General features: G+C 45.1%; 1 protein-coding gene across 2 annotated transcripts in view; it reads left to right on the plus strand.

Moving 5' to 3' along the window:
• Positions 1-413: 413 nt before the first annotated feature.
• The window catches only part of SLC9A7 (solute carrier family 9 member A7), a 73,191-nt gene continuing 58,655 nt past the window's right edge, over positions 414-14,949 (plus strand). The window contains exon 1 of one of the 2 annotated variants that reach the window (XM_074607953.1): positions 414-1,036. In XM_074607953.1, the coding sequence (XP_074464054.1) occupies positions 790-1,036 (247 nt within the window). In that variant the 5' untranslated portion in view covers positions 414-789. The remainder of the gene's footprint in view (positions 1,037-14,949) is intronic. The other variant, XM_074607943.1, reaches the window with a different exon arrangement.

The following is a 14,949-nucleotide window of genomic DNA, read 5'->3' on the forward strand; positions in this document are numbered from 1 at the left end:
TATTAATTTCCTACAATTGTCTTGCTTCCTCGAAGCAAACCTCCAGGAGGATGTATTTGGATGGAAAACCTCAAGTTAGCAATTCGCGTTTAGTAAGCTTTCCTGTATCTGAATTAAAAAAAAAAAAAAGAAAGGAAGAAAAAGAAAAAAAAAAACACGTGGGAAAACACTCGAGGGAGTATATCCTCCCTCTTTTGGGAGAACTTTTGCAATGTCATCGAGACCAAGAGCGACCAGCGCCTGCGTTTATTCCCTTCCAGCGCTCAGGGCGACCATCAGCCCCGCTCGGCCCCTCTCGGTCCCGGGCAAGGGCAGAGCGGGCTCCGGGGTGATGAATTTTCCATCCCGCACCCGTGTAACAGCCGCTCATCGCCTTGCTCGGCGACCCGAGGGGACTGAGACCGGCACTGGGAGCGGAGCGCTGCCCATGGCTCCTCAGCGGCACCTGGGTCTCCCGAAGCACAGCCGGCCCCTCAGCCGGCCGGGGCGGGTTGTCTCGGCTTTCTCCCGCCGCTTCACCTCCGCCGGGCCCAGGCGGACACCGCATCCTCACGGCGGACGAGCCTGCGCTCTCCGGACGAGGCCGCCACCTCTGGACGAGGCCGCCACCTCTGGGGCTGCGCCTTTAAGGGGCCGGGGGAGGCGGGCGGTGGCGGGCGGATTCTTGCGCCGTTCCCTCCCTCCGCTCCTCCTTCCCTCCCCGCCGGCCGGGCGGTGGGCAGTGTCCGCGGGCGGCCGCTGCAGCGGGTGTTCGGACGGGGAGCTGCGGTAGCCCGCCCGGCCGCAGCCATGGCTCGGCCCCTGCTGCCGCTTCTCCTGCTGGCAGCCGGCGGGCTGTGGGCGGCGGAGCGCAGCGGCAGCAGCAGCGCCATGGAGGAGCTCGCCACCGAGAAGGAGGCGGAGGAGAGCCACCGGCAGGACAGCGTGAGCCTCCTCACCTTCATCCTGCTCCTCACCCTCACCATCCTCACCATCTGGCTCTTCAAGCACCGCCGCGTCCGCTTCCTCCATGAGACCGGCCTGGCTATGATCTACGGTGAGTCCCGGCGCCGCGCCCCCCTCACCCGGCTCTCTGAGGGCCAGTGTCACCCCCGGCAGGTGGTGCCCTGTGGGGCGGCCCGGCGGCGGCGCGGAGGGGGTGCCCGGTGCTCGGCCGCGCCCCCGCTGCCTGAGGCGAGGTGCGGGTGGCGGCGCTGCGGCCGTGCACCCCCCTGACGGCGGGCGGGCGGGCGGCGGCGCAGGGGTAGGCCGCACCCCGCGGGGAGTGGGAGCCCGTCCGCCGCGGTGCTCCGGTTTCCCCTCATGGCGCCTTTCCTCGGGGGCCGGAGGGAGAAGGCGGGGGGAGGACACACGGCCCGCCGCCTCCAGTGCGGCTGCAGAGCGGTGTCCCGCTGCGCCAAGGTGCGCCCTGCCGCTGTCCGCGGGCGATGGGGTGGCCGTGGTGGCGGGGCACAGCGGGTTAGGGACCCTCCCTGCTGCAGAGAGACGGCTTGACAGGGAGTGTGGTGGGGGGTTGGGGGGCTTACAGCCATTCGGCCTTGCACTTCACGGCAGTACTCATTTTTGGGAAGCGTTACCCAAATGCCCACAGCCCGCTGTGGTGGGCGCTGCGTGGAAAGGAGCGTGTTTCAACTTCGCCGCTGCCGTGGGGTTTGCTCACTGAGCATGGGCATGTTGTCACGGGTGGCTTGAGTTTGCTGGTTGCCTGCTGACTGCAGTGGCACCAGCCACCCCAGGCAGCGCCCGCAGCTCCTCCAAAGCCCATCTGGTGGAATAAAGGCTGCTCTGAGTTGAGTTTTTCCTCTCCAGACCCCTTTTCTCCCGGTGGAGGTGAGTAAAGGGAGAATAAATCCCTCGGCAGAAGCGGATGTTCTCCCCTGCCTTCATGGGGAGGATGGCTCAGAGGAGCCGGGCTGTGTGCCGGTGCTCTTCATGGCTGGCGCAAAGGTCCACAGGTGAGCCTGAACCCACCTCACCTAAATGCTCACTCCTCTGCAAACTCACACAATTGTATTTTGTGGGCGTTTTGCTGCACAGAGCATAAACAGTTGCGATGAGGAGCAGCCATCCGTTTAAAAAATGATTAGTCTGCTGGTGATTGGCCACTGCCGTAGTGGCGGTGGCACTTCTCCTTCGTGAGCTGCATCAGTTCCCACTGAACAGTGTGAAACACCTACACGGTGTTGGTTGGGATAAGCATATTGAAGGGAACCACAGATGAGAAATTTGGCATTCAAGGGGAGGGGGAAAGTGAATCGTTTCCTCCTCTATGAGTACAACTGCTCTTGAGAGCTACGTGATTGCTTGCAAAGCAGTGGAATTTTCCTCTACTGATGCTTCTCTTAAACCATCCCAATTTGCTCTTAGTCACTGATCTATTTGCTGCATTGCTGTGCATGCTTGTTGCTGAAAACTGAGAAATTAACAATCAGGCATATAAGTAAGTATGGTAAGGCTTAGCACCTAATAGTGCTCTGGAGGTGGTAGATTAACTGTGTATGTGCTGATTGGAAGAGACAGCGTAAGGTTGTGTTGAAGATGTTGTTTAGATATTACCACGGTGTTCTCACCTTCAGAAAATTAATTCATGTTTTATGACCATTTTGGTGATTTAGGGGGTTTGGTTTATAGTGGAAATCTTGTGTATGTGGGAGTGTTAATGTATGCAATACAAGTGCCAGGGCATCACGGGCATTGGGTACTCATTTTGATGGGCTGTGTGGGAAATAAGAAATTGCTCAACTGGAGAACTTATGCCTCTCATTAAACTCAGTTTACTCTAACATCCAGTTCTTGATCCATTAAATGGATGCTAGATTCCCAATGTGACGTACAAGTGCTGAAATTATGTATTAGGAAAGGCACTACGATATAGCACTTTCTGCACCACAGACAGCACTGCTGAAAGAGTGATTGGCTCAAACTGTTGCATGTTCTTGGTGTGCCCTTGCTTAAATCACTTTGTTTTTGTAGATCCTTCCTCAATACACTCACCTTCTAAATGAGCCCCTTTAGAATATCAAAATACATGCTGTTCTCCCTCCCGAACAAACTGACCCTTGCCATGTCATGGCAAACATCTGAGGAAAAGTGCCACTAAAGCTCTGCTGAGGCCTGTCTTCACTTAAGCACTTTGCAGACTTCCTTTAGAGCAAAGAAAACAACATAGCAAGCGTCGGAGTAACTGTTATACTTCTGATAACCAGGCTTTATTCTTCAAATAGCAGTTTCTCCTCTTCATTCTTTGACACTTGAAGGACAGCGGTTAAACAGAGAGATGGGTTTCTATTTTGCTGATAACTTTGTATCTGAGAAATGCATGTTTTCTTTTATTCTTTTATTTAAACTATGTATGTATTTAAAACGTGTTTGATCAGTCTGACTTAAACACAAAATAATAAGGCAATATTTCAACTAAAGAGTCCTAAAACCACAAGTTTCTAGCATGAAACAGTTCTGGGTATCTAGATGCTCTCATAGGGGTGTATTTCATATGGTATTATTGGTTTAGGCTCCAAACTCTGTGCACTAGGTAACTTTCACATGGTTTTATGGTAAAGTCTACAGCACTTGTACCATTGATGTTCAACTTTTCTAACAGAAAAATCAAAGTGTTTCTATCATAGCAATTTTCAATGGTACCTGAGAACGTGGCTTTCATTTACAGGAGAAGTAAGCTAGCACTTCAGAGCTGATTAATTTTTATTGTGGAGACAATGACCTAGGAAAAACTGTCTTATTGCACCTAAACGCCCCCCAAAACTGTTGGTTTCAAAGTGATAAATCTTTGGATGATTGTATTGGATCAAATACCTATTTGACCTGAGCTAGTTAGGACTGCAGGTCTTGGTGGTTACTTGCTTCTTTTGCTCTTTAACAAGAGGTGATGGAGATGGATTTCGGGTTGTTTTTTTTTTTTTTCTTATCTAGTCATGTTAATTTGCATTAATGTGCAATGAGACCTCTTTCCTTGAGTGTGGTAGGAATCAGGTGGCACAACACTGGCTTGAAACAGTGAGCAGAGAAGCTGCCTCCAGCCAGAGCTTTAAGCAACAACTCTCAGTTATCTTTTCTGAAAATCTATATATGAGCACATCCTGTTCTACTTTTGCGATGTCTCTGCTGTTGATTTGATCACGTTTCTGTTCCGGACAGCATGTGTTTTACCCAGCTAAAAAGTCCGGTGGCCCAAGTACTGCTGGTGCTGCCGAAGTCTGTGTTTCTTCCAGACTTTGAGTTACACGTTTTCTGCCGCTCATTGACTGAAAGGCATCTGGTCATGCCTGACAGTTTCAGGGTGGTGGTCTAATTGTCCAGACCTCAACAGAACAAAGGCTGCCGCTGCGTCCAGATTTTCTGTGTTTTATATAACTTGATTGTGCTAGCTGCTTTGATTTGAAGATTAAAAAGTCGTTAAAATGATTATGTAGTCTTTCCATGTTTCTTATTTCCTGTGTTGTCACTGTCCCTTCAACAGGCAGGGGCTGCTTGTCTGCCTGTATTATTCTGATGTGTTAAATATCTTTCTCTGGAAATGTCTGTTAAGGTGTGAAATAACATGGAGTTTGCATGAGTGTTTAATGACTTGCGGTGCTGCCTTTTTTTGATGATGTGCAACTTAAAACCCTGGTTTTAACAAAGCCATATGGAAGTCACAGACCTCAGCTGCACATGCTAGATCTGACAATGGTGTACACGAAAGAGGAAGGGACCCAAATTTTTTGAACACCTTAAACTACTCTGCACCTAAAGCTGCAGGGGCAGTGCTGATTTGAATTGATTATTTAGCATGTTATCACACTGTATTATCTGCAGGTCATTCCACAAAATGCATTTGGCTTATGAAGTGCTAAATACAATTGAGTTCTGGTCTTGAAACTTTAACAAGGGTGTTGCGTTGTGGAAGTTAAATACTTGTTGGGACAAATTAAAAAGTTAAAAATTAGAAAGTTAAAAACTTGTTGGGACAGCTGCTCCAGCAACAGTATCGCTAATGCAAATCACTATGGAGCAATTGAAAAACGGAAAACAACAAAAAACCCTTCACCAAACCAACAACCCACAACAGAGCAATTAAGGAATTGAGACTGCTGACACATGTATGCCGATTCGTGATAGTGACACTTGCTTTTCTTTGTGCTGGCCCGAGTGCCAGGGTAAAGTGTTCTGAGCTGTGCTTTTCCTGAAGAGGTTCAGCTCTGTGTTTGGCAGGTTCTTCACGCTCTGATGAGGAGTATCCCCATGTGATAGGTAGCCACAGGGCATGGACCGTGCACCTTGAGAATTAAGGGAAGAGCTTAAGGATGGGAAGTGATGATGGTTCCCCAGCTCTTTAGGAAGCAGCTATCTGGATATGTAGGTGTGTCCCAGGAGATCCAGTGGCCTCACTCCCATTAGGCAATTAGTTTGTCCTTTTTCATAAGTGATAATTTGGGTAACTGGCAACCCACACATCAGCACAGATGTCAGTCCTACGAGGTACCTTCTTGACTGTGGGGTGGTTCTGTATCTGCCCAGAGGCCACATGTACTAGCACTGCAGGTAAAGGTAAAAGTAAAACTGGGCTTGGGTTCAGAGAAAGGAAAACGATATATGAAGAGGCGTATAAAACTGCTGTTACCTTTTGTGGATCAGAAAAGAGAGAAGACGTAAATGTTCAGGATGAAAATATCAGATTTCTTCTGAAATACTCTGTATCAGACTAAGTTTCTGTATCCACAGAGTAGGTACAGAAAAGGCCTATTTTTAGCTCATCTAGCTGCAGTGCTCTCTTGCTGTTACAATTCTAGCCTCTACACGCGCTGGAAATGACCTAACACGCCTCCGTGGCCATCAAAATAATAGCAGTGTTGCTATTTAATAAGCCACTTTCACATAAGCCTTCTGATTTATGCTTCTAGATTTAGAAGCATAACTCTGAGCACCCAGTTTTGAAAACATTATCATTTCTCTGGCAACCTGCTTATTCTTCCTGGGTATTCTTTTAAATCACTTGGTTACAGACTTTCAAAGTGGCTGCTCGGGACACTTTAATTGTATTGCAAATCTTGTCTGTAAGCTTGCAGTGTGGCCTGCAAGTGGATGGAAATTATCATTTTATCTTGTGAGAGATTTTGGAAGAAATGCCATATCTCTTTTATTAACCTACCTGTATTTCTGATTTGTTCTTCAGGTGGGGTAGTTGGGTAGCTCATAAGTTGCTAATGTTTCTGAAGTGTCTTTGGAGTACAATTCAGCTGTACTCCTCAGAGCAGGTTTGGTTTTTTTTTAGGGTTTTTTCGTTGGGTTGGGGTTTTTTTGGGGGGGGGCGGGTTGTGGATTTTTTTGTGGTTTGCTTTTTTTGGTTGGTTTTTTTTTTGAGAAAGGTCAGCAGTTTTAATAGCAATTAAGATAAATTAGTTCATTTTTATCTTTGTTAGCCTCAGCTTCATGAGATGTTCCATCAAATCGGCACCAGAATAGCCTTCTGATCAGGGGTGTGAGCCAAGGAGAGAAATGCCAACCCTGGATTTCCTCTGTGTGAGGAAGCCTTTGGTGACATAACTGGCTGTTAAAGCCAGTTCTGCCCAACAACACCACACGGTTGTAAGAAGCAGCTGGAGGCTGAAGGGGAAGGTGTTCCTTTGCATTTACTGTAATTCTCATCTAAATTAGAAAGTTAAACAGATGCCAGTGCCGCTGTGTTGTGGAGCTCACACGTGTGCCTGCCTTCTGCTCCTGTGTGCCTGCTCAATGACTGGTTGCGTTGGTAGGAATGTGCTGAACTGAGGGCAGGTAACATGATGCCTGGTGCACAAACTTGCTGTCAGTGAGGTGGTTCTGCAGCACAGTATATATTCCTGTTGCTCTTGCCTGGGCCCTGTAGGCTTAGTCCACTTCACGTTTTTTTTTGTTGTTGTCTTTTGCAACCATTTCTGATTTTTCTTTGCTGCCTTGCAATAGAAATGCAACTCTAAACAGGTCCTCCAGGGAATCTCCCTAAAACAACACAAGGACTGAGCTCCTCTGTAGATGCAGAGTATCTGCAGCTACTCAGTAGCTTCTGCTCTTGGTGCAGGTGAGAAGGCTGAAACAGGGACAATGAGGGACTGTATAAAAGCTGTCAAATCCTACAGGATGCCCAAAGCTGCTTCTGAGGTGCTGGCTGGTGTCCCCATCTCAGTGCTGCTCTGCTCAGTAATGTTTTAGGGAGAAGGCGGATGGGGAAGATCAGGTCTCAGTTTTCAGTTGTCTTCTTTCCCTTTGTTTAGGCCTTTGTTTTATGGATGATCATAGAAGGGTAATAATAGGGAGCGTTTCCTTAGCTATGTTAACAAAAATTTATGTGGCAACTGGCACATAATCTTATCTCTGGGTTTCATGATATTGTATTGACTTATGCCTTATGCAAAACAAAACTGACAATTCAGACAAGGTTCTTTCTGATATTTAATTAAAAAAAAAAATTGTCTGTACTGAAGTGAGTGTAGCTGTTCCTTCTCTTGCCGTGTGTCTTTCTCGCTTTCTGTGCTATAGAAATACCATAGCATCTTAACACTGAAATCTCCTTCACTCCAAGCCGCACAGCACACACCCCAAGCCACACAGCAGAGTGCTTTCAGAAGTGCCTCTGGTTCATCTGTACAACCAGCCCTGGGCAGCATTTAGGGCTAGGAGTGCAACCTGTGAAACGCATTTCTAAACTACTGCGTGTCCTGGGCCTACTAAAACTCTAAAGACTTCTGCCGTGTGTGCTCCCAGCACAACTGGAAACAGGCATAAGCCTTGCCTCTGGGTCACTGGGGCCCAAACTCTCCATTCTCAGGGAACTGGCCTTGCCTCTGAGCTGGGATGGTTTCCCACAGCACACATAGATAGCTCTGGAAGCAGTGATGGGAAAGCTCAATTCCCTGTGACAGAAAAGTGATGTTATTCAGCTAGCTATGCTCCCCCTTGTGTCCTCTGTCCCCATGAACCTCAGTTTGTGGGTGCATAGTAGCCCTTTTTCCTTATCCTTCCTTCTGCAAGTTGTCATTCCCCCCCGACCCTGCTTTACCAACCTACCCTGTAGAGTAGTTCAAGACAACATCTTAAAGAGTTGAGTGAAACCTTTCCCTTACTTCTTGTAGGGAGATATTTCCACCCCCATCCCCTGCTATCTGAACAACCATTCTCTCCATTAGGTAGAGGTGGCAGTATCCATCTACTGATCCAGAAAACAGGAATCTGAAGCAGGAACCACAGGTCAGCCATCATTTGAAAAAAAAAAAAAAGGGGGGGGGGGGGAGATAAGCTTCAGAGCTATGGTGTGTTGTAGGACATGTCCTGTAGTCCAGAACTAGTTATCTTGGCCTGTTAGGGGCCAGAAGTAAAAATATTTTGCAGTTCCTGTCTAGACCTTTAACAGGTGCTGGGTACATGGATGCTTTTTCCTTGATCACGTGCTGGCTGCTGTGAGTCTGGCACTGAGCTGCTGAACTGTCCTTGTGTGTTCAGGAGTCAGCCTCAGTATTTAACTCAAGGCTGCTGTTTCCACTCTGACAGGCAGAAATGCCAGCTTGTAGACTCTTTTCTCTCCCTGCCCCCCCCCACCCCAGCAGAGTCCTTATTTGTGACTCAGGATTAGTGCTTTATCCCCATTTAATGCTGAATATAGCCTTTCTCCCCCTGCTTTAGTCTAAGTGGTGTCTGTATTGAAAGGATGTGATACAAGCAATTATTTTTTTACAAGGGTATTTATCTTGAAGGGCTTTTTACTAGTGTTGTGAAAAATACACAGTTGTTCTCAGCAGATCAGATATTTTCTGTATCTACCAAAGATGGGTAATTTAGCTCAAACGCGCTGCTTTTTTTCCCCCTCCTATTAAAAAGCACTTCAGCCTGCAATTAACTGAGTGTGAAGGGAGAAAAGAGAAATGGTATAAAACTGCTGGGTGGTTTTTTCTTTTTTTTCATGCCCTGAAATCTGACAATTCACTTTGCTTTAGAAGGGCCTAAAGGCCCCTGAAAGCTATGGTGGAAGAAGCTGAGTTTGGTTTGGTGTGGCTTTTTTTGTTTTGTTTTGTTTTTTATCAGGAGAAATAGTTGAAGGCTCCCCCTCAATTAGGGCAGAGGAGATGAATTGTGCTCTTAGCCAGGGGAGGCATAGGGTTCCTGTGCTTTCTTCTTGGCTTTAGCATTTCATGTTCGGTTTCAAAGGCTGGGTTTAAGCTCTGCGTTTTTCCTGATAAAGCTGTGTGTGTGTGAGCCAAGCACAGAAAAAAATCACATCCCTACCCAGCAGGTTTGTCCTGGCAAAGCTCTTTTAGGTGCAACACTGCTGGCAGAAGGTGGTTGTGGGCTTTTCTACATCTGCCCGGGATGGCCCAGCAATGGGGTAGCTCTGCCACATCTGGAGTGTTCTGCTTGTAAAGCTGTGCTGGCAGGGCTTTGCAGATCTGCTCTAGTCTGGGCTACTTCTCCATAGCTGCCGTTTTCTCTGCTTGCAGGGTTTTCAAACTACCCCCACCCTGCTGAAATAGGTTTTAAAAGCAGCCGGGGACCACTGAAATACCTGGTGCAAACTAAGTGCCTGTAATGAATGTATTCCTGGTTCTTCCTTTTTTTAGGCCCTTGGAGGGAGCAGTTTGAACAGCAGAGCTGTGGGTCTGATGGACGCCTTGGTGTGCTGGCTTTGTGGAACTGTTTAAATAAAGTGGTATGCTTATTCTCAATGCCGTGCCTTTCCAAAGTTGTCTTCACTTCTCACTTATGCTTAAAAAAAATAATTAGTACTGAGGAGATCTTTTTTTTTTTAAATGGCTGCTCTTTGACTTTTTCTGCTCTTTTGTTATGAAGTTGGGGGACTATTATTAGTAAAGAAAAGGGCGGAAACAAAGGAGCATGGTATAAATGTATTCTAAAATGCAATTAACTTGTCTGTGCTTAAGATGACAGTCTTCGACATGCTGGCAGTGTGTGGATGCACTTGTGACTCTTACCATCAGTAGGTGAAGAGAAAGCTGTTCATGTGGCTTGGTGTCACCTACACGTGAGGTTCTTCCCTGCGTCGGCTCTGCAGCAGGGCACACTGTGGCCATGCTCGATGCCAACACACTGGGACTGTAGTCATTGCTTCTGAGGCTTGGATACTACCCCATTAATTCAAGAATTGGATTAAATATGAAAACTGCTTTAACCTTTGCCATTGCTTTGAGTATGAGATACTAATAAAAGATGTTATAACTGATGATAGTTTAAAAATATCAAGTGTCCCACAAGGATATGACTAGCTTTTGATTTGTACTCTTTGAATCCATTAGACTGGATAGTATCTGTTTCCACACTAATTCTGAGAAATTATCCCCCCCCCCCACTTCTTAGCACTTGATGATGTCAAGTCCTTCAGTAGTGAAAGGGGACTTGCATTTAAAGTGTCACATACCTCTCTGCTGTTGTTTTACTGCTGCATGATCCTTCCTACTTGCTCTTTCCTTCATGTCAATCTTCATTGTGCTTGCTGATTGTGTAATGGCCTTTCTCCTGGGAATAGTTTCCTTATCTGTGAGACAGCTTGACTGTTCTTCCTTAAATTGCCTTCTTAGTGAGCAAATTGTTAGCATTGAACCCAAGAATCCACTCTCTCCTGCAGCTAGAGAACTTGCTTTACAGTCTTTGCTGAACATACAAGTCACCTGCTATGGAGTTGGACCCTTGCTCCATCTGAAACTCTGCTGAGGCCGGAGATTATGTATTTACGTTTCTTGTATACCCAGCACAATTATTTGCAGTCTTAGCATCCGGTTGTTTTTGTAGGTGAATTACAAACTCTACTTTTATACTCTGTGAAGTATTTAAAAAAAAAAATAATTACATTTGGAGAAGTAGAGGCCTTATCTGGGCATGTTGAAAGCGATCTGGGTTGCCTTTTTCATATAACGGCAATCATCAAAGACCTAGCTAGGTTCTACCTAATTGATACTGTATTTACTTGTCTGTGTATGGGCAATGAAGTTGATAACCTAAAGTGGTTGAGAGAGAGAGAATACAATTCATGCTTTATTTGTGTTTGCTGGTAGATACCGTATTTAAACTTGTTATTCTTGGCCTGAAATACCAACTTATTCCAGCTGGCTTTTAGCTTTGCTATGTAATTGACTCTTTCTAAGGAGCCTTTAGAAGTTGGACTCAATAGAGAAGTTTGAACTGGCAGGTGTAGGGATCTCCTTGGCTAGTCAGGAGGGATATGCCACCGGAGATGGAAGGGGCATTCACAGGAGATGTGAAGCAGTGCATGGAGTTGGCATCACTGGCTACGCTGCAGTCCTGCAATGGCTGGAAAATACAGGAATAGGCATGGAGGGGAAAAATAAACCTCATGTAAAGGCTTATTCTTCACCTGATCGTTCCTCCTGGGTTATCTTTGATGTTCCAGTTGAATATAATGTAACGTTGTATATTAAGAGCAGAGGATGGTGACTGTATGTGACCTTCCACAGACATGTCTGACAAGGTTGGCTGTAGCATCCTTTCCTGGCTCACAGAAGTGAAGCAGGTACTTCTGCTTGTTTAGCTTATTTTGAAGCTTTAGACTTCGGCAGTTGTGACTGCTGCATAGCATAAAAGGTACAGTTTTGTCACACCAATCTGCAACACTAGCGTCTTGCAGGGAGCATATTCCCACCAGACACTGTTTACAGTGAATAGTTCTCGGAGGGAGGTATTTTGAAGACATGATGGTGTGAGTAAAGTAGCCTTACCTCTGGAATAGACTTTCATATGGGCAACTGAGTGCCAGTACAACATTTCAGCCTAACCGTTCTTGATTTTCATCTCTGCATGGCAGTATATCTAGCTTGGCAAATATTTTATTTATGAAGGCGATTTTTATCTCTAGAAACTTTTAACCCTTTTCCAACCATCGTCACGTGTGTTAGAGCAATGTGTTTATCTGCTCAGCCCCAGACACATTCTTCAGACTTCAGGAGCTTGAATGGAAAGATTGTGCTTCTGTATCAGGTTTAGTTTTTCTCTGAAGTTCTGACTTGCCAAGCTCTCAGGGAGTTTCCTGCTCCCAAATCTCCTTCTCTGAGACAAAGACCCTCCTTAGAACACACACAGATTTCTTGATCTTCCAAAAAATCCTCCTAATAACTTTTTTTCAGAGATTCATGGACATAAAATTAATCTTTAGCTCTTCAGTCATGCAGTGCTGATGAAGTGAGCGATTTCCTACTGGTAACTTGCTTGTTAAGCTGCAGTAACTAAATGTAACTGCAGCTTACTCAGTTTTTACGTGTGCCTGCATGAAACAAAGAAATGTCAACATAGATATTTTAGTGCTACCTAGTACTTGATTATGTCCTCCTTCCCCATATATTAGCCTCAGGGAACTATAAAAAGAGTTTATTGCTCTTATTGGCAAATGCTTGAGTTTGTTTCAACACTTTCGGTTTTTTACCCTAATGGTTTTGGGATCTCTTCCACAATGTAAAACATAGGATAGTTATATTCCTTCTTGTGTGTACTTCAGCCACAAATACCTAATCTTCTCATTGCATCAGGTGCTTATGATGTCAGATACGTAAGTGTTTTGTCACCCTTAATTAGGGATAGGAGAATGTTTGTGTGTATGTATGACAGAGCCCCTGTCCTAAAGACTGGAAGGTCAGGGCAGAAGGTATAAGCACAATCTACCAACTACTTGGTGTTTAAGAACTCTTTCTTCTTAGCCTGTTGAACCTAAGGCCCCCCCCATCAGGGCCTCAATCTTTTAGGTACTGCTTAAACTTATAGTTACGTTCTTAAAAACAAAAATGGACAAGCAAAATCAAAAACTGCCTCTGAGGCAGTTGATTTGCTGTGCTCGCTGGCCAAAGTCATAGGTTGTCTTTTCTTCTCTGTTACCAGACCACAAACTGTTTTTCTGCTGTCGTGGTTTAGTCTCAGATGGCAACAAAGAACCACGTGCCGCTCGCTCGGGCCTTCCCAATACGGGAAGAATCGGAAGAAAAAGGCAAAACTCTTGGGTTGAGACAAAGGCAGTTTAACAGAACAGCAAAGGGAACAAGCAAACAACAACAATAACATGGACAGAGGAATATACGAACACGATTATGGAACCGCTGCTTGCTGCTGCTCACCAACCGGACCCGGGAAGCCCCAGCCTGATTCAAGCGGAGACTTCCTGCCCCCTCCCCCGGCAGCTCAGGATGGGCATGGCTCACATGGCATGGAATACCTGTGTCCTGGGGAGAATTAAGCCTATCCCCACCGGAACCAAGACATCTACATTAGGTACTATCTCTGCCACAGCTCCAAGAGAAACTAGGGACTCCCAAAAAAATATTTGGATAATGATAGATTTTGTATTGATTTTTTTTTTTTTAAATGGATTTTGTAAGCCTCCTTTCCCTTTTCTTTTTTCATACGTGAGGTGCTGACACAGATACACATAAATCTTGCCCTCCAGATAAGACCCTCTTTTCTGGTCTTGTCTTTTAGCTCTCCTGAAATAAGGATTATACTTATTCTGCTTGCCCACTTTTTTGTGGGAATTGCCTAAGAATCTTTTCTTGTCACTTCTCCACTTCTCCCCCAAGGTGCATCCAATAGATTATCTTGATGCTGACAAGCTGGGTTCCTCTCCATATATCAGACCTACCTTTTTTTTTTCAGTCTAAACCAAAAATCTTTGCTTACTTCCCTGCCTCTTGGGAACACATAGGAATTGGCTCAAGCTCAGAATGGCTGAAATAACTTGTCTTTTTTTTATTTCCTCCTGCTACCACAGTCTTTTACATTGCTTGGGCTGGTTCCCTGAGCACTGCTGTAATGATCTGTACCTTGTCTTCACCTGTGAGCTGTTTAAGTTATGCATATTCTTTCTAGATAACATACATGTAAGATATTAGCTCTTATTTCTGCACAGCTACAGTCCAGCCCTTCGTTTCAACATTGACTCCTTCGATGTTTTGCTTCTCAAGGCATGGAGAAGAATTGTGTTCAGATTAAACTCTTGGTGTTTGTGTTATAAGTAACTTTTTTCCTCAACCCTCTCTTGCTTTGTCGTGGAGTTCTCAGCTGTCCTCCTGGTTCTGCAGAAGTTGCTTTAGATTTTTTTTTTTTTTTTTAATTAATGCTATAAGAATCGGTGAAGTGAAAGGTAAAGATGCCACTGTCTATAGGAATGTTTAAGTATAACAAGAATTAAAGTAACATTAATTAATCCACTAATAGGCTGTGTCAAAAGCAAGACTTACTTTTCAGTACTTGGACCTCCAAAGAAGGCTTAAACTTTGACTCAAAGGCAAAATACAGATTGCTCAGCTATAAGAAGAAAATTTGGACTGCTGACGACTATTTACTAGAAGGGTTATGTTACAGAATTTTCTTGGAATGGCGAGTGAGGAAACTAACTCAATTTGTAACACTAGATTATAATGAATGCGTTAAAAAAAATATTAAAAAAAATAGTCTTTTAGTGGATCTAATCTTCTGAGATTTTTCAGAACACTTAATTGCAGAAAAGGGCAATGCTTAAGAACAAAAGTTGGCAGCTTTTGCAATGATGGCAGAGTGCCAGAATCCAAATGGTGCAATATTTGCATGGTGTTTTCCAGACACTCAGATCCTTGAACTGGTCACATTTCTGACCCACGTGTGCGCACCCACACACAACATGCATGCTTCAGAGTTGAATTGCTCGCTTTCCAGAATAGCCTGTTCTTGTGTAATACCCTCTATCTGAACATTGTGACACTTTTCTGATGCTTCACTCGATTGGAAACAGTATTTCTTTGCATTTAATTTAGTATGGAAAATATATGATTTTACACGTGGAGATGGCATTTTTTTTTTCTAAAGACACTAGAAAAACCTGTCAACTAAAGAAACTTAGGTGCCTTCTTTCTATTGTCCTGAAACAGAAACTGAGTGTATATTGTATGGAGAACATAAAAGGTCTATGAATCATATATTGAAATATATGAT

This window comes from Larus michahellis, chromosome 1 (assembly GCF_964199755.1).
Source record: "Larus michahellis chromosome 1, bLarMic1.1, whole genome shotgun sequence".
NCBI classification, from domain to species: Eukaryota; Metazoa; Chordata; class Aves; order Charadriiformes; family Laridae; genus Larus; species Larus michahellis.